Source organism: Acipenser ruthenus, chromosome 13 (genome assembly GCF_902713425.1).
Source record: "Acipenser ruthenus chromosome 13, fAciRut3.2 maternal haplotype, whole genome shotgun sequence".
In the NCBI taxonomy this organism is placed as follows: Eukaryota; Metazoa; Chordata; class Actinopteri; order Acipenseriformes; family Acipenseridae; genus Acipenser; species Acipenser ruthenus.
The window spans coordinates 24,313,444-24,332,949 of record NC_081201.1 but is presented as its reverse complement, the minus strand read 5'-3'; the positions used below and the strand labels follow the sequence as shown (position 1 = coordinate 24,332,949).

General features: G+C 36.2%; 1 protein-coding gene across 1 annotated transcript in view; it reads left to right on the top strand.

The window, feature by feature from the left end:
- dntt (deoxynucleotidyltransferase, terminal) overlaps positions 1 to 19,506 on the top strand; it is a 129,964-nt gene that overhangs the window by 59,860 nt on the left and 50,598 nt on the right. Inside the window, exons 11-12 of the mRNA XM_059035786.1 lie at positions 1,771 to 2,019; positions 8,154 to 8,237. Of these exons, the coding sequence (XP_058891769.1) occupies positions 1,771 to 2,019; positions 8,154 to 8,237 (333 nt within the window). The remainder of the gene's footprint in view (positions 1 to 1,770; positions 2,020 to 8,153; positions 8,238 to 19,506) is intronic.

Below are 19,506 nucleotides of genomic sequence, written 5' to 3'. Positions count from 1 at the left end.
CTAAATTCAGCACCATTAGCAGACCAAATGAATTACAAAAGGATTGTAAGAATAATTGCACAGAGCTCCTAATTCGGTAGCACACTGATGCCGATACCATGGAATGTCACTGAATTACCAGTGTGTACCATTGGGGAGCCAGTGGTCAAAATGTTACCACTTTTATACATGTCTATAGTTGCTATTTTGTAAATAAACATTGGACTAGTGCCTTTGCATTGTAATTGGAGATCAAATGATGTTCTATTCATATTACTGTAGTATTTGTGCTTAGTGGATGGTATGTTTTTATCAGAAGATATATTTCCATGCCATTATTTAGACAACCAATAAGGCACATGTATTTTGTAAATTTGTATTAATCATATTTTTTGCATGTTTTTTGAGATTATGCTTCTTAAAATGAAGTTGAATTTATAAGTAGCTGCAAATATAATTTTTTTAACGTAACTTACTATTTTATGGTCATTGTTTCTGGGTTCTGTGTCTCTATAATTATTTTTTAAAATATTTTTTCTCTAAATATAACTTTACCTGGCATTGAACTACTTTAAGCTTGTCTGAATCCTAAATGGACTAAACTTTGATTGAACAGTCTACCTCATTCCATGAAAATGTGACGATGTGACATTTTATCTATTATTATTATTATTTTTTTGTTTATTTAGCAGACGCCTTTATCCAAGGCGACTTACAGAGACTAGGGTGTGTGAACTATGCATCAGCTGCAGAGTCACTTACAACTACGTCTCACCCAAAAGACGGAGCACAAGGAGGTTAAGTGATTTGCTCAGGGTCACACGAGTCAGTGGCTGAGGTGGGATTTGAACAGGGGACCTCCTGGTTACTAGCCCTTTTCTTTAACCACTGGACCACACAGCCTCCTAAAAGGATATTATTATTATTATTATTATTATTATTATTATTATTATTATTATTATTATTATTATTATTATTATTATTATTATTATTATTATTATTTATTTTCTTAGCAGACGCCCTTATCTAGGGTGACTTACAATTGTTACAAGATATCACATTATTTTTCACATACAATTACATTATTTTTTTACACATTATTTTTACATACAATTACCCATTTATACAGTTGGGTTTTTACTGAAGCAATCTAGGTAAAGTACCTTGCTCAAGGATACAGCAGCAGTGTCCCCCATCTGAGAATGAACCCACGACCCTCCGGTCAAGAGTCCAGAGCCCTAACCACTACTCCACATTGCTGCCCTATTATCTCTGAGTATTGAACACTAAGTAGCACTAAATGTAGAAATACTAAAAGAAATGACAAACTTTTTGACTAAGTCCTTCTCAGTGTCTTCAATGTTACAATCAAAATGTTTGTCACTAAATTTTAACTCTACTCGCCTCACCTGCTCTCTCTTTATATAAAGTAAGTGGGACTGGTAGAGTTGAAAGATCACATTGCCATACAATTTGAATGGAACAAGCACAGTCTCAGCATAAAGTCAGGTGAAGGCAGATTTAAAGAAAAATTACAACAGTTTAATATTATAGCAACTAAATAAAGAACCACTCAGAATGACTGAAAATGCCATAAAATAGTAAATAAATAAAATGTCATGCCTTAAAAATAGTCATTAAAGCAATGAGATCAGAGTTAACCCCAATGGCATAATACACAGCTATTCATGGACTTGGAATTTAGAGTGAGTAGTTTTGCCTTAATTCATATTTATAATAAATCTAATCAGCTCTGTTAATCTAATCAGCTCTCTCATACTCTCCCTCAAGGGCATTCTGCTGTACTATGATATCGTCGACGCGACGTTTGACAAGACCAAGCTGCCCAGCAAGAGGTTTGAGGCAATGGATCACTTTGAAAAGTGCTTCGCGATTATAAAATTAAACAAGAAGCTTGTGAAGTGCGATGGGCAGGAGGAATTTGCTGGTGGCAAAGACTGGAAGGCTATCCGTGTGGATCTGGTTGTCCCTCCTGTGGACAATTTTGCCTTTGCATTGTTGGGCTGGAGTGGTTCAAGGGTAAGTGGACAGATACTAAAGTGCCCCCTACAGTTTAAAAAAAAACTGGTTTTGAAATATTTAAAGGAGTGTTTGCAAGTGTATGCTTCTAAATCCATTTTCTTTACAAATATTAGAAACACTAAAATGAACTTTCAATGAAAATGTTTTGATTGGAAATATTTTTTTTATATACTGCAAATGTTGGAATGGATTGAGATTCACATCATATACTATTTTGCAGTACATACACTATTTTTGTATTTTCAGCACTTGTTAGTGTTTAATCGTTATGGATGACATTCCCTCTTATTAGAACTAGAAACATCACCACATTATCAGTTATTTGCTTGCCCAATTATTTTACCCCTGCTTTTATCCCAAATTTATAGCAATAGACATTTAAAAAATATGCTATTCAAACGACTCGAAGGGTCTAACTGCAATCAGACCATATGATACTGCATTAGTTTAAGCCCCGTACCTCTGTTTATTTGTGTGCTGCTCAAAGCTCAAAGCTACACCACTCTATCCTTGCCACACATGCTCATTAGAATATGTTGCATCAAATTCTGAAGATGACATCTGTTTCAAAATTCCAGTATAGTTGTGATCTGAGGAAAACAGATCCAGGCTCCTTTTGCTGCTTGTCAACAAAACTTTTTGTGTTCACATTTAGTACACAACTGCATTCTTCTTTAAGAATGTTACCAGATTTTAGTTTGTTAGTTTGGCTCCAGTTTTCAAAAATGATCATGTGTTTCTTTAAAAAAATAAGACTTTAAAATTATATCTGCTTAGTGAACAAGTTTAAAGACTGTACAACCTAACGCAACATTTCTGTGTTTTTGTAATCTTTCATTTAAACACAACAGGTAATAGAAGTAAACATAGATACAAATCTAACGGTGAATTATGCGGTTACAAATATCTAAAAGTGTGGTCAAAGTAATTGGGCAGGTTGATGTAACCTTGTTTATATGCTTTAGGGATGTGTTTCAGCAATCTCTTCTCACAGTGGCTCTTAACTTGTCAAGTTTATTCACTTTCATTGCACCTCGAAGATTTTTAGTTATGACTGCAAAATAATGATAAAAGTCAGCCTAGTGAGTTTAGAAGCAAGCAACTTTTAATTTGTACAATTGTATTTGAATTGATGTATGCATATCATAAAAAACAAGCAGAAAATCACTGAAAATGGTGAGAGTTCTACTAAGAGGTAACAAGCAGATAATGTAATTGCATTTTAGCTGTTTTTTTTTTTTAGGAAACTGAAAATGTGTGTAATAAACATAGGGATTGTGTAGATAATGTATTTTGATTTGATTAAGGCAGCATCAATGATGAATCAATATAAAATGGATCAACATGAGGTCTGTTTATTGCATGCATTTTAAAACTGTTAGTGGTACATAGTCATGTAAGTTAAAGAATAGGACAAATACAAGTCACCAAGAAAAAGACTGGAGTAGTTCAACCATGTAACAAGGGTCATTTCTGTGTAGATCACAGAAACAAACTAATAAAACAAAATACTTTCAAGACACCATCAAATGTCATTTCTTGTTGTTTGGTTTACTTTTCCTTACTCTTTAATTATGTTTCTAGTCATTCTGAGTGGATCTGTATTAAGTTGCTTCAACACTGAGATTGAATCATCATTTTACTCCATGCCTGTACTGCAGCTGCTCCTAACAAGCTTTTGAGCTTATCCACTGTGGTTGTGAATGCCAAGTCCTTTATTCCTCATGCTAAAATTGAATATGATGCTGTAATCTTTCTGCCTTTGCTCCATAGAATAGTTTCTTAACAGTGGCTAGAAATGATTCAGTCACCCTAACTGTTGATATCTATATATAATTTGATATCTATATATAATATAGTTTTTTTGTGTTTAAAAACAGACTTCCCCCGCTCAAGCTGTATCCTTTTGCATTACGTGTTGCAGCATCCTGCCTTCTCCCTGCAGTACACTGTATTTTTTGATGGCCATTACTAATATACCCTAATAACTGCTTATAAAGAGCTTGACAGATTGTTCAATTGACAGTAATTAATTTAGTATGTCTCACTGTCTTCAATTTAAGTCTTTGTATGAGGTTTGCAATCATTGTGAGCAGTTCTGGATTTCAGTCGAAATGTTTGTCATTGAATGCATTAAGTTTGTTCAGACCTAGGCAGTTACAATCAGTTGAAGACATTGAAAAAGATTTGAAATGTTTGTCACTGAATTTATATGTATTATTTTAGTATTTCTAATGTATCACTGTTGAATGTTTAACAGTTATATAGAACAAGGAAACGTGAACAAATAAATGCTACTGCATTTTAAAGCTACTTACTCTAGAAATAACCAGTGATGACACTCCTGTGAACAGACGTGTAGCCTCCAGAAAGAACTGTCTACTACATTCAAGTCTAGAGGCTACAACTCTCAGAGCAGTCAATCCATCTTCCCACTAAGGGCAAACTAGTATTTTCATTAGATCCGCATCACTGTTCTGGGATGCTGTTGTCAGACTCCTATCTCTGTACAGTAATACCTTCTCTTCTCAGTATTAAGTGTATATCTAAAAAAAGAAACTGTAGTGAAAGACTTAATTAAAAAAAAATAGCTGGAGACAAAATGGCCGCCTGCTAGGCGAACGTGTTTCTTGACTCTCCGCTGAGCTGTATTTATTACAACAGTAAAAAGATCCTGCAGCTTCATTTAGACAGAGGCATCTCCAAACTGTCCAAGGGCCTCTGGACTACACAAAAGCCCTAGACGATGGAGATTTAGTTCACATCTACTTAATGATACTGCCTTCATTAACTTTGTAAATTAACATATTGAGATTTTTATGTAAACAAATCAGAACCCTTCAACCTCTTCTGTACTTCTATGTGAAACGATAAAGGCATATCTATCGGGCCAGGTAATCTCTTATTCTGCAGGTAAACGGAAGCAGTACCTATCCCAAGTGACATCTCTAGAGGGAGAGATTAAAGCCCTAGAAAAACAACATTTTAAATCCCATGACAAGACTATATATCAAAAACTGTCAGTAAAACGATTAGCTTTTAATACACTAACCACCTGTGAAGCAGAAAATGCTCTTATCAGAACCAAACAGTGATACTATGAACATTGGGAAACTTTTGGCCTGGTAAATTACAAAAGAATAAACAAGCAGGATGATACAACTCTTCAAAACCCTCAAGATATAAATTTAGCTTTTATATCTTTATACACATCTCAAGCAGAGTCTCAGATTAAAACTCAAGAATTTTTAATTACGCTGACTATTGCAACTCTGTCAAGTGAAAATAGTGCTTCTCTGGAGAGGGAAATCACAAAGGAAGACATTCGGCAGGGCATTACAGCTCTACCTGGTGGTAAATCACCAGGTCTAGATGGATTTCCCATCGAATTCTTTAAGACAGTCTTTCCTAAATTAGCTAATCTGCTTCTGAACATGTTTAAGCATGCAATGGATTCTGGTAAACTGCCTGAATCACTGGAACAGACCTTGATTACTCTGTTGCTAAAACCAAATAAAGATGCAAAATTATGTGGCTGGTACCGACCCATTTCTCTCTTTAACTCAGATTTCATATTTCACCCCAATTTTCTTTATCACGTGGAACCAGACTGGACTCTTCCTTATCACCTCTTCTTTTTGCCCTTGCAATAAAGCCTCTAACCATGGCAATAAAATCCCATCCTAATAGTTCTGGAGTACTGGTGGGTGAGCACTTCCATACAATACCCCTGTATGCAGATGACATTTTGTTATTTCTAACAGAACCAGACCAATCATTGCCTGCACTGATTGTAGTCTTAAAAGAATATGAGTCTTTCTCTGGATATAAAATTAATATTACAAAAAGCGTTATTATGCCACTAAATTCACTTGCAGGGGGGTGGTCATATCAAGATTTGCCCCTGACGTGGGCTCCCCACAAACTTACTTATTTGGGTTTGCAGATTCTCAGTCAAATAGATGACACGTGCCAACTTAACTATATTCCTTTACTGAAAAAGATTGAAGGCGAGTTGGATAGATGGAAGGCATTGCCTATCTCACTGATTGTAAGAGTTAATTGTATTAAAATGAATGTATTGCCAACGTTTTTGTATTTATTTCAAGCACTACGTATACCTTTACTGCAAAAGCTCTTCTCCCAATTAAATAAATTACTTTCACGCTTTCTGTGGAGGGGGGAAAGCTCCCGAGGGGAAGACTCAAAGTTCTATGCAGATCTTACAGTGAGGGTGGGCTGGGAGTATCCGATTTTCAAGTCTATTACTGGGCTTCCCAAGTGAGAGCCATCTCGCTGTGGCAAGCGAATTTGATAAACGCTTGTGAACGTGCAGGTGCTCCAGACAACGACAAACACAAAGTTCAATCTTTTCTTTTTAATGGTCTCCTTGACCGTATGAAATAATAATGCTGGCTCTACCCAACTATGGATCCCAATTATATTCTGCCCCTCTCATCAGTAACATTTATGGACAATTGTTTTTTAACTCCCTATCCCAGGGCCTTGTCCTGTGCAAATGGCCAATAGTAGCACTTTTCCTATGTTACTTCTACAGGGCAGATAGCTAAATGCAGAAAATATTTAGTCTTTGAGAGAGAATATAATCCTCATAGATCATTTTAGACTGGGTGCTCATTAATCTACAGATACCATACACGCTACCATAGGTGTTCTTGACATGTAGTTGCCAGAAGTATCAAGATAATTACCATGTTTTGACTGAAAGTTAGCTATTTCTTTTTTACCCACTGGGATTAATATACTCTGCCGGGGCATTCTTTCTTCATAATATCTTTCATTACTGTAAATACCTTCCCCCGCATGCATGTTGTGTCAGCTACTAATATTTAGGTAGTAGGTCAACTTGTTTTTAATGGGAGGTTGTTAAATATATTGCTGCATGATATGTACTCTGTGTACATGACAAGCTGAAGTACTGTACAAGTGATGTAAAAAGCTGTGCAATGTACTAAAACAGATACAAAAAAAGCAGTTCTGTAATTAATCTGTGGATTCCCCCGTTTAGACTTCAGATTTGATAACTGGTCAAGTGGCTGCTCAGATGATAACACCATGTGTTGTTGTTGGTTTGGGAGTCATGGCTGTTAATGATATCAGGTGGTGGCAGGGAAGATTTTTGACTGAAGTCCAGACTGCAGGAGCTGACCAAATGCTGGAACCTGGAGATAAAACAAAGCCCTGTGACTGGTTGATTTGGTGCAACTCATTCTGTTGTGTTCAAATTCTGGAAATTCTTATCAAACTGCAGGTTTCTACACTAGATGTCCTGGACAAGGTCATGCAAGGTCAATTGCACCATGGAATGCAGCTCTGCGGTACAGAGACACAGTACACAACCCTGTAGTAAGATCCTTTGCTGGTGCAATTGGCCTTGAGCGTCTCAGCTGCTTACTTTTCATTCATCCTTTTCCTATTTTTTGGCAGTCATGGTTTGGCTGCTTTGTCTTTTGGGGGGAGGTGGCCCTACGAGCCACTTCCTATCTGTGGCACTAGACTACAAGATGTCGTCGTGTATTCACTAGTCGACCAACGTTGCGGATAGCTGTCAGCACCCATGGACAAGGTCTCCAGCCAAATTCATCATCTGTCATTAATTCGTCTGTTCAACTGCAATTTAAATAATACACATTGCTTTCTCTGTCCTGAATATGGACCATTTTCAAACTGTGAAGCCAGTAGCCATTTTGTTTTCTATGGGTTTTGTGTTCAGGTGTGTGTCACTGATGTTCCATAAAGTACTGTACTGCTCTTAATTGTATTAATCTTGCTCTTAATTATATTAATACTTGTACTGTGATTATTGAAATGTATTTTTTGTTTACGACTGTAAGTTGCCCTGGGTAAGGGCGTCTGCTAAGAAATAAATAATAATGATAATAATAATAATAATAATAATAATAATAATAATAATAATAATAATAATAATCAGGCTACCTGATGAATTGTTACCTACTGAAGTATGACCAAATAAGATGCTTAAAAGTTAATGTGATACAATAGCTTTTCTGATTTAAGGAAGAGGGGAAGGTAAACTGTGATAATGGAGACATTTCAGGTTTGAACGTTCACGGAAATGTTTTTTTTTTTTTTCTTGTTGCGGTTTTTAGCAATTTGAACGAGACTTGAGACGATATGCCCATTATGAGAAGAAGATGATCCTGGATAACCATGGCCTTTATGACAAGACTAAGGTAGTTGAAACTAAAAGCTTTCAAGGAAAAATTCTTATTTTAATTGTGTAATTGGTTGTGCATTTAGTACTGTTTGTACACCCAGAAATCCTGGGAATTTCGAATTTCCCCAAAGTGTATTTTTATCTATAAAAGTATTTAAAGTGGGAATCTCTCCTGTAGGCATAAAATGCTGATTCCAATATTTTGAATTCTAACCCCCATAAATATTCTCCTAATACCCTAACATAATCATATATACCGAAAATTCATTTCTCTTAATCTGATTATTCTGTTTATGTGTTTCTAAAATGCAATTTCTCATTGAAATTCCCCACTATATGGTGTTAATATAATGTATAAAGCCTAAGGTAATAAAAACGATCCAAAATGCAGCATAAATGTTGGTCTTTAGGAAAATAAAATAATGAAACATCTTTAAATGCATTTCTGCACAGTTTACAGGAACACAATTCTATAAAGATAGCCCTGTTATGATTCCTGAATGCATACAAAAGATATTATTGGGGGAGGGGCTGATCAATGGTGTGAAGTGGAATTCTAAAAGTTTGGTAAGCAGATAAAATACACGCAAAAGACATTACATTCCCAGAGTACCCCGTGGCTCACCTGGCTGTGAGTCGTTCTTTCTGTGCAAAGCTGTCGATTCTTGCTGGGGTTTCCAGAGGGGTGCATTTTCTATGGGGGTTCTGAAGGTTGGGGAGGCAAAATACACACCCAGTGATCTTAAAGTGAATATTATTATTTGTTTATTAAGCAGACGCCTTTATCCAAGGTGGCTTACAGAGACAACGGTGTGTGAACTATGCATCAGCTGTAGAGTCACTTACAACTACGTCTCACCTGAAAGACGGAGCACAAGGAGGTTAAGTGACTTGCTCAGGGTCACACAATGAGTGAGCCGGGATTTGAACCAGGGACCTCCACACAGCCTCCTATTATTATTATTATTAATTTCTTAGCAGACGCCCTGGATAAGGTCTTCTGCTAAGCAACAGCAATGTGATATACAAGATATCACATTCTTTTTTACACATTATTTTTACATACAATTACCCATTTATACAGTTGGGTTTTTCCTGGAGCAATCTAGGCAAAGTACCTTGCTCAAGGGTACAACAGCAGTGTCCCCCCCGGGATTGAACCAACGACCCTCCGGTCAAGAGTCCAGAGCCCTAACCACTACTCCACACTGCTACCCACACTGCTCCTGAGCTGTTGTGGGGAGTTGCTGCAGTGAGGTAAAATACTTGGGGATTCTAAATTGGAGAGAAAAAAAATGGCACTTTAAATTTAAAAACAAAAATGATACATTTGCACTTAAACTTATAAATATTTCTGTTGGCTTTCTGTTTTAACACAGTTCACCTTTTCATTGCTGTTGTGTAATTTCTGCACTGTGCATATATTTCTGACACCCAAACAAACCTTAAACACAGTGTAGGAATTACAACAGTGAAAAGGTAAACAAGATGGTGTCCACCATCACATTTTTTTACATATTGAACATAGAAACTTTGAGAAATTTCAATAGGAATAAAAATATATGTATGTTTATTTTTAAGAAAAGTAATTTATTAAGTAGTTTATCTTAAAATTGCCAGTAAGCCCAATTTTATTACTTATAGTAAACACAGCAGTTTAAATAATTGAAATACGGGTTCCTTATATTTTTAAAGCAAATTGTAGCTTTGGTTAGTGTAAACCTTTAGGTTGAGTTTCGGGGGTGCTGGTGGGTCGCGTCTTTCCTTCCCCTATCTAATCTTTGTCGAGTTCGGCAAGATTTTGGTTTCTGACCAAAATTTCTACCAGAACTTCAGTTTCTCGCACTGTCCATGTAGTTTAGGATTACCAGATTTCCACAGTGAAAAACGGGGAGGTTTTTTCTTTTCTTTAATTTACTGATGCCATAGCAACTCTGAAGCCAAAAATAACAGTATATAAAATAACACAATAATAGTTTAAAAATTAAACATCGGGTGAATTTATTCCAGATGATAACTCGTTTTATTTTTTATATTGTCATCTAGTCAAAACATGGTAAACGTACAAAAAGCCAGATTTAAAAAATAGATCAGCTGTTACCATTTAAACATATGCTATACGCATAATCAAAATGGTAAAAAACAATAATCCATTAGATTGTTTATTTTATTTTTGAATGGCACTAACACACAACCTAATGCATTACTCTGCTATTAACTTGCCAAGCAAGGTGATACAGTTTTGTACTTATTATTGGGCCAGTTAAAATTGTATCCGAGCCAGTAAAAACACTACCTCAGTGGCCCAAGGGGCCAGTAGTAAAAAATCTAAATGTAGAGCCCTGAATATGTAGCTTTCATGAACAGAAATGGCAAATACCAAACAGTGAAGCTGAAAATTGTATTGCCCTTTATTGGTAAGCAAAATCTAGCATCATTAAAATGCATACTGTACCCAGTATTCATTCATAATTAGCACCGTTAAAATATATGTTATGGCCCAGATTGATCAATATGCAGCTTTCATACTGAAAGGAAAATAGATACGAAACTATTAGCATAAACAGCTTGGAAGTTACGAATGTTATTTTCCTTTCCCAAATTACAAAGAAAAGACTTTGATAAATATGAATATAGTGTATGTGTTTGAAGAAATTGCTTTTAGACATTAACAAAGACCAATCATAAAGTGTTCATCTTCACTGTTTGATATTTGAATTTCAGCTCATGAAAGCTACAAATTGTTCATTTTCATTTTGAATTAAAAAATCCTTCTAGCATCAAGCCTATGAAGAGGATTTAGTAATATGCAAAACTATTCATAAAGTATTCTGCCAGGAATTAATTTGCACTGCTAGGCTTATTAGATATGATATGTTTCTCCAACAGATGATTGGGTATAACTGTAAGGAACAGAAATGCTTTCCTATAGAATTGAGGCATTTATGAAGATATTGCAACTGGAACTTTTGATATAAGAAACTGTATGATCTTCAGAGCTTCTCCTAAAACTAAATTAAGTACCTCAATGAATTTACATATTTGTCTGTTAGCAGTGTTTGTTGAAGTGAGTTTGAACCGAATTCAATTAAATAGCACTGGTGGACTTTTTCTTTTGGTATTACAAGTTAAGAGTATGTATTGTAATAGGTTAGTTTTATTCTAATTATTGTAACAGCCTGTAGCTAATATGAAATGTGAAAATTAGCATCCACAAATGAGCAGGCACAACTGAAGATGCAGTAAAAGAAAATTGTATTTTATGTGAAAATAACCTACTTATTATCGGGTTTTAGGATGGCAAATGTCTGTGTATGAGGGAATATTGGCATCAATAGAAGTGAACAGTTTATGTGCCATCAGAGTCGATATAACCAATACACACACAGTCCTGTACCTCACTATTTCGACTACATGGTTTTATTAGTTTTTTTAAAAATATATATTATTGTATTATGTATTATTTATAAACGACTATTATTGATTATCATCCTCATTGTCCAATAAGACTGATTTAGAATATTTTCTATTAGCAGGCTCAGCATCAGTTGCAAAAGTATGAATTACATCAAAACAGTCAACTGGGGCCTTAGGTCCAGCTGGTTGGTTTGACTGTGACCACAGAACAGATATACAAATAAACTACTATTTTATTTCAAACATTCCATTTTTTTTATATGTCTTGAGAAATGTCTTGAAATGTTTGAATTTTTCTTTTAGTATTACCACAAAGGCCGTCATTGAGTTTGTTATAGCTATGGATGACAACAAACATATAATCTAAACCATTTTTTATGCAATGGATTTTACGTCACCTAATGTGGCAGAAATTGCATTAAATGCATATACATTTGAGGCTATAATTTTGCAACTCAATTCTCTACGAGTTGCTTGTAAGCAACTGGCTGTGCATTACACCAATGGCCATATTTTCAAAGTGTCTACTCTGTAGTTAACTCAGATCTTTTGATCTGAGAACATTCCATGTCAATGTTAATTAAAGGCTGTAGTACATACCCCAGTTCTGGTTAAATGCCTAAATACACGAATAACAATATCCATTCACAAGGTATTCACATGTATACCGTGTTCAAAGTCCTTACTACTTCCTTAGGCTTTTATGGCAAGCAGTGTTTGATGTGCTTATTGCTGTGATGCCTTCAGGGAAGAGCTCATTGCACACATATACTTATACATATGCATCAAGTTATTCCATATGCAGAAAGCAGCCAGCAGCATGTGGATCTCCACCTGACTCAAGGAGAGTAAACCCTATTGTCAGAGACAAGGCAGCATCAATTCTGTCGGGACTGGCGTTCACACACTTTGTGACAGATGCATGACAGATACAAACCCATCAAAAATTAGCTTTGGATATTTAAATAAAAAAAGACCGGCTAGACACATGCTGTACAACAAGTTTCTTGTTTCATATCAAAGTAAGCTTACATGAAGGCTTCAATCCAGTCTGTTACTGAGGCATTAAACCAAGGTCAGAGTCCGCCTCTACAGTATGTAGAACTAGAAATGTCTGATATCCATATTATTCCTGGTTTGCTGTTTGCTTTTTGTGTTTTCAGAAGTCCTAGGTTTGACACCCAACTTTATATGTCCTTTTCAAATGAACATTCACTGAAAATTTCTTCCATCAACGCATTGAGACTGATGTCTTAGTCTGGCTATTTCAACCTGTGATTGTTTTTTTTTTTTTTTTTTTACATTATGCAGATGAGAGAACTGAATCCATTTAAAACAAATACAGATTGGGGGGGGGGGGGCTTGATTGAAGTGTTTAAAATCTTAAAAGGAGTTAACAAAATAAACACTAACCAGTACCATAATTATTAGAATATTATGCGCACCCTTTTACAAATGTTAGATGCACTGCATCGACCTATACACAGGATGCACGTTACATAGAAGGTGTGCCTTATACTTGAATGCGGTGTATCATAAGTCGCACCGACATCAATATGAACCCATTTTTGTTGTAGTTGTCAGCAAAAGCTGATGTTACAGTCCAGCTTTTATTTATGTTTGAGATAAAAACACTTTTGTGTACACTTTCTGCTTATCGGATACTGTGATGGGGTAGACCCTGCCCCTGTCTGCATATGTATTATTTTGTCATTGTATTTGTTGTATTATTATTCTTATTTAAAATGTAATGTTTGTGTGTAAAAACACGCCGTTTTATTGTTATTGTTTGGCAGCCTGGATGGGGTTAAAATATCCCATCCAGATAAAATCGTGAGAATGCGTCTGGCTGTAGAGGGGTAAACTAGGTAATTGATAGCCAGTTGATCCCTCGGCCACACTATAAAAGATGTGCAGCTTTGGCTGAACGGGGAGTGTGTTCAGGGAGAAAGAACGGGAGAGAGACGGAGCTGAGAATCAAAACTAAAAGAAAATAATTGCTACTTATGCTGGATCAATACCAGCACGATACTTGTTTTAGTTAGTGTTTAGTTTTGTCTGTCTATTTTGGCCAACGTGCCATTTTCTTTTGGAAAGTGTTTTGTTTTGTTTAAATGTTTTAACTAAATTAGTTCAATTAAAGTTGCGCATCAGCGCTTTCACTTACCCCAGTTTCTGGTGTGCTATTCCTTCCTGACGGTACTTAATTTATGGAATGGGTTACCATGCTGAATTTTTGCAATCAATCAGCTGCTGTATGTTCTTTTTTGTGTGTTCAAAAAGACAAGTTTCGGTATGAGATTAATTTTCATTTTTTAAAGCAAGCCTTATACACAGTAATTTTAAATATAGCAACCTAATTTATGAGGCACAGAATATGAGGCAACAGAAAAAAAAACATTTCCTATAAATGTGTGTAGGGTGTCTCTTACTGTGCCGTTTCTAATAAGAGGTATCCTACACGCAACATTTATAGTAAATGTGTGTTTTCTTTTACCTCACATCAACTTATTAGAAAGGATAAGATGCACTGGAATTTGTATATATCGTTGACGGTTATTGATTAATTTTTCTAACGTGATTTACAGTATATTACTGTAAAGAACAGAAGTCAGGTTGACTGCAAGCACAAAGTGACAATTTAAAATTAGGAAATCACATGATTGCAGTAATCCAATATGTATATTTCATAGAGGAATTAAATTGTACTCTTATTTAGTGCTTGATTCTAACATAGTTAATAACACGAGACAAGCTTTTGTTCAGTTAAGGTTTATAATTTTGCATATTGTTTGACTTTAACCTATTTTAAAAATGGTGGAAGAACTGTATTTAGATCAATTAAATAGAACCTTTGTATAAGGGTGCATTGTCCTAGAGAGATGTTTATTTTGAAGTCATTTGTATTTGTTGTGCTAGTGAAGGCTAGACAATTTCTAGTACGATATCACTATTAACAATATAGGCCTTTTCTTCATTTAAGTTTTACATTTGTGTCATAATTAATGTAATAGTCTTTTTTACCAGCTAACTGGGACAAACAGTTGACATTTATTCCCCCTATTACACCTGAAGCTGACAAAACTCACCCTTTGTAATTTGCTTTGTAACGGTTTAATGAATTGGGAGTATGCTGATAGTAAATACAATAATAAGGCCTCTATCATGGTGTGGCAAAGTGGTTTGTAGTGCACAGGTGTAGAGGTGATGCAGTGCTTAGTAACAACAATCCAACAACAGTTCAATAGTGAAAACAAAGCTTTATTAATTGCTTTTAAATAATACGACTGACTATACACAATGATGTGTACAGCCAGTCAAAACCACAGGGTTCAGTCCCGAAAAATGATAATAACAAACACACACTTTAAAACACCTACACGATCTCCACTCCAACAGCGAGTGCTCTGGGTGCAAGTGGTGTTGTGAATACGAAACAAGTGCTTAACAGTGGTGCAGTGCAGTCTGGGTTTGATGCTGGTTTATCAGCTACAGCTCCCAGATATTTAGCTATCTACAAATGACAAACAAGAACAGTTAATAGACAGACAGAACAACACTAAACACTCACGGCTTCTTTATACTCCTCTTGGTCAGTCCGTAACCATAACAGAGGAACAGATTGCTTTGCCACATCCCCCGATATACTTTCAGTCCCACCCCCTTCGGTAGCGGGTGCAATCACGTCTGCGAGTGCACTGCGAGTGCAATGTGTCCGTCAATCCATGACTGACACATCGCCTACTGAATTAGGGCGATGACTTCTGGTATTGTGGCTCCACCCCCTTCCTGGATGGCTGACTTCAAATTGACCCTGGAATGAACGGTCAAACCATCCAGTCCAGGGCACACTGTTCCTGTTACACAGCACCCTCACAGGTCGGGAGGGAGATTGTTGACTTGGATTCATTTGCTGTCTGTCACACATGGTTATTATGTCAAGAACTGATGATTTTTCTTACATATATTTGTTATACATTTGACACAAGTTATTGGACTGAGATTAATTATCTCCTTTATAATGAGAACTTTAAAACAACCAGCTGACTTTGTCTTTGTTCAACAAATCTGAGTCAGCCATCATAACTCTTTAACATGACATGCATCATATTGAGTATGTTAATGGTGCAAATGTCTTGAAAAAAATGTCACTGATATGCATACTGTCTTCCATTGCTTATTATCCTTAAAGTAAGAGTTATACCATATTTTATGCATGATACACTAGTTACACAATAGAGCCAATGCATACTTTCTAGTCACGGTACTGAAATGGATTGGCAGTGTGTTTTTGTTCATTCATACAGTTGAGATGCCATTGGTTTGTCAAAATATGAAACTGTCCTGTAACCACCTGTATCTACCAATAGCTCATTTCATTGTTGCTGCCATATTACCATTGCCTCTTAGTTCAAAACCATTGCATGTCTTTGCTGTGCCACTGCATTGCCATTGAAGATCATTTGGTACAGTAAGAACAGAACACACAGTGAGGGATGGGGAGGACTACATTTGTGTCCAATGTAACCAATATTTGAGATTAAAGAAATACAAATGTCAGATCATTTCTTTGAGGAAGAATATGAACAATAACATTGCGCTACACCACCTGAAAGAGACTGCAGTGAATTCCATAAATCTTACCTGCTGTGCACTTAAATTCATGATTTATGTCTCAAGTTCCAGTTTAGAAAAAAAAGTAAACTTGTATTTTTATTTTAAAATATGATATCTGGGACTACACTTGGTTTAACAAATCTCTGTTTTTAAGCCATGCTTTCTGTTCTGCATCGTTTCCACTGCCTATTGCTACAGGCTTCGGCTGCCCGAAATTAAATGAGCGTTTCAGTGCTTTTTTCCAAACCTGGCCAACCTTGGAAATTATTGCTGGTCACTTGGGGGATTGTGGGATCATAAAAAAGCAATGCGGCTTCAGACTTTTGTCTTGTGTGCTGAAGCAGGATGAACATTGTTCAATTTAACAAATTTCTATGCTTTCAGTGAATACAGTAAAGCTTAAAGAAAAACAATAAAGAAAACGTCATATGCATGCTCTACCTATATGAAAGCAAACCAGCCACAACGGCAGCAATTTCCCTGTCAGTTTCTTCTCTACACGCACCTTCTGGCTACGTGATGACACACTTCCTCTATAGCCAGTTTGGCTACATTGAGTATGAGATGCAAACAGGGTTGCCATATTGGGCGGGTGCACTCCTAATTGGGCTTCTATTTTTTTTTGTGTGTGTGTGAAAAAATGGCTTTGGGTGGGTGCCAAATTTTTGGGCTAGTTTTGGGCAGGTATTACATTTGGATATATTTAGCATCTTAATGATATTTTAAAGCAACATACTAAGCTATTGATACACAACCCTTAGTGTTTACATCACTGTTGCTAAACATTGTAACAATAACAAGCATCAATTTCTGTGGCTATGACGTACATTGCATTATGGGTAACATATGTTTCGCGCGCCTGGTAACAGAAGATATATACAGTACGGATACAAAATATATAGGAGAGAGTGGAAGTCTGATGGCGAATTAAACGTAGATAGTGTTCTCTCGGATGTCATTTCTTAAAAATGACAGTTGAAATAGAATAGGACTAAAACTGCTGTCAGACACATACTCCATGTTTGACCTGGACTGCAAAGAAACAATCTAACTTCAGCCTCATTTACAGCAGGCCTCCTCAGGAGCTGCTGGCAAAGTTTGACAGAAGCATGTATAACATGGCTAATGCAAACCATTTCAAGGTGTAAATAGGTTAATGGAAGTTTAAAGACTTATGCGTTTCAGTTCATAAAGGACCTTTTCTTTAAAAATTTTGTACATTCATTCTTGGATATATATCCTCCTCACACAGACCTGTAATCAGAATTCAGGTAGGTTAGATTTTCTTTACGTTTTAAATGCAAAGGTTTATTGATGTATTGTATAAATTACAATAGGGAAAACAAATGTATTTGTTAAGGTAAATAGCTTTACTAGTCGCTTAACCCTGGTTACAAAACGTTTTTTTTTTCCCCTTTGAAGACCTTTGCTTACGCAGTTCCAAATACACTAAACACTCTGCTACCCATAGCTACACAGTGTGCGTGTCTGTGCACTGCTGAGTTCTGATCATTCTAATGCCTGAAGATAAAAATGTAGCAAGAAACTGGAAAATACCATGTTTATTGGGTTACTTTTAGAGCTAGTTTAGGCAACATAATATTGGTATTTGGTTGACTTTGGGCTACAAACGTATTTAAATTTCTGGCAACACTGGATGCAAAACCTGACCAGATAGCCGCACTCAGCTGCTTGAGAGAAATTAAAAGGAGGAGAATCGCCCTGTTTTGTTGCCATTGGCAGCCGTAGCCAGGCAATGAAATGACACAGATATCTTGAGAATAAGATCTCGAAGTTGTACCAGATATCATATTTGCTGTAACACGTGCTCTTTCAAAACTTTACTTTGAGACCAACAGTAAGTAGCTACTGGAAGTGTTTTTGGCATTGTTTTGTTTTGCTACATTTACTTTAAAATCATAAATACTTACTTAACACAATTACAGCCTATTGGAAAACTATTAATTCTTAATCGAATAACTATATGGATTAACTATAGAAAAAATACATCATATGGGGGTTGTGGAGGGGCGAAATTTATAAAGTTATGCATTCCCTGTCATCAGTTTAATAGAAAGGTAAAATATTTGCTAACCTGTCCTCTACTGTATTTCTCAAGGTGTCATATAATTAATAAGGGCTGCCACTTGATAAATGAGGATAGGCACAGGATTTAATCAGTTGTAGGCAGACAGTCTCCTCCCATAGAAAGACTGCTCCATGACCTATGCAACACCTCTAACGTAAAAATCTGTTCTTATAAAAAATACCCTTGAAACTTTTTTGCACTTTGGTAATTACTCAAAGCCAAGTAGACACAGTGATTAATGAGTTCCTTCTCCCTAGTACCATGCCTCTACATTTGGGTGCCTAATGATCAGGATTATTATACCAATGATTTTTTTTTTTTAATTAACATTCCCTCATTTATTATCTTTAACGCAATTACTGACATGCCATACTGGTAAAACTGTAAGGGATGAACAAGTGTTTGCCATAGTTTGGAAGTTTAATCCCTAATTGAAGCACGGTAACCCTGGGGTTATTAAAATAGCTTTGGAGCATTAAGATTTTTCACTTGTGTCTTGAAATGTCAGTCAAGTCAATGCGAATTGGCAATGGAAGCACAAGGACAGCTTCAACGTTAAAAGCCATTGGTAGAATGGTACCATGGGAACTTTGTATTTTGATATGGCTTGAGCCAAAAACACACTGCCATTGCAGCACCATGGTTCCATATCATTGCTAGACAATGGGATCTATTTTATTGATCATAAACATTTTAATTCCATTATCTCCCTTTAACTCTATATTGATCTCACAGGGGAGATGTAGAGACTTGTCTACTGATATATACAGTACAATACCAAAAATATACAGTGAAAGAAATCCACATTAGGTTTACACGTTGTAGGTTGAAGGTATTAGGATGTGCTACCATATCAGGCGCACTGTTACTGTAAAAATGCACTGCCTGGCCACTAAAATGGGTTTGCCCTGATGACAATCTTGACTCGATTTGACATGGTCTACGCAAGGTAATGGAAGGTGTCTAGGGATAATAATCCATTATTAATATTTCAGACTTGACAAGCCTCTCTAGTCTTTTCCCTCTGACCATCACTATCGGGCTACAGCTGCGTCTCTTGGCAACCATTTCCCCTTCATTTTGCTATTGCTGATACCCTCTGATTGCTGATGTCCTGGAGCTGCCTAGCAACATAGCTGTCCTTACTACAAAACCCATTGTG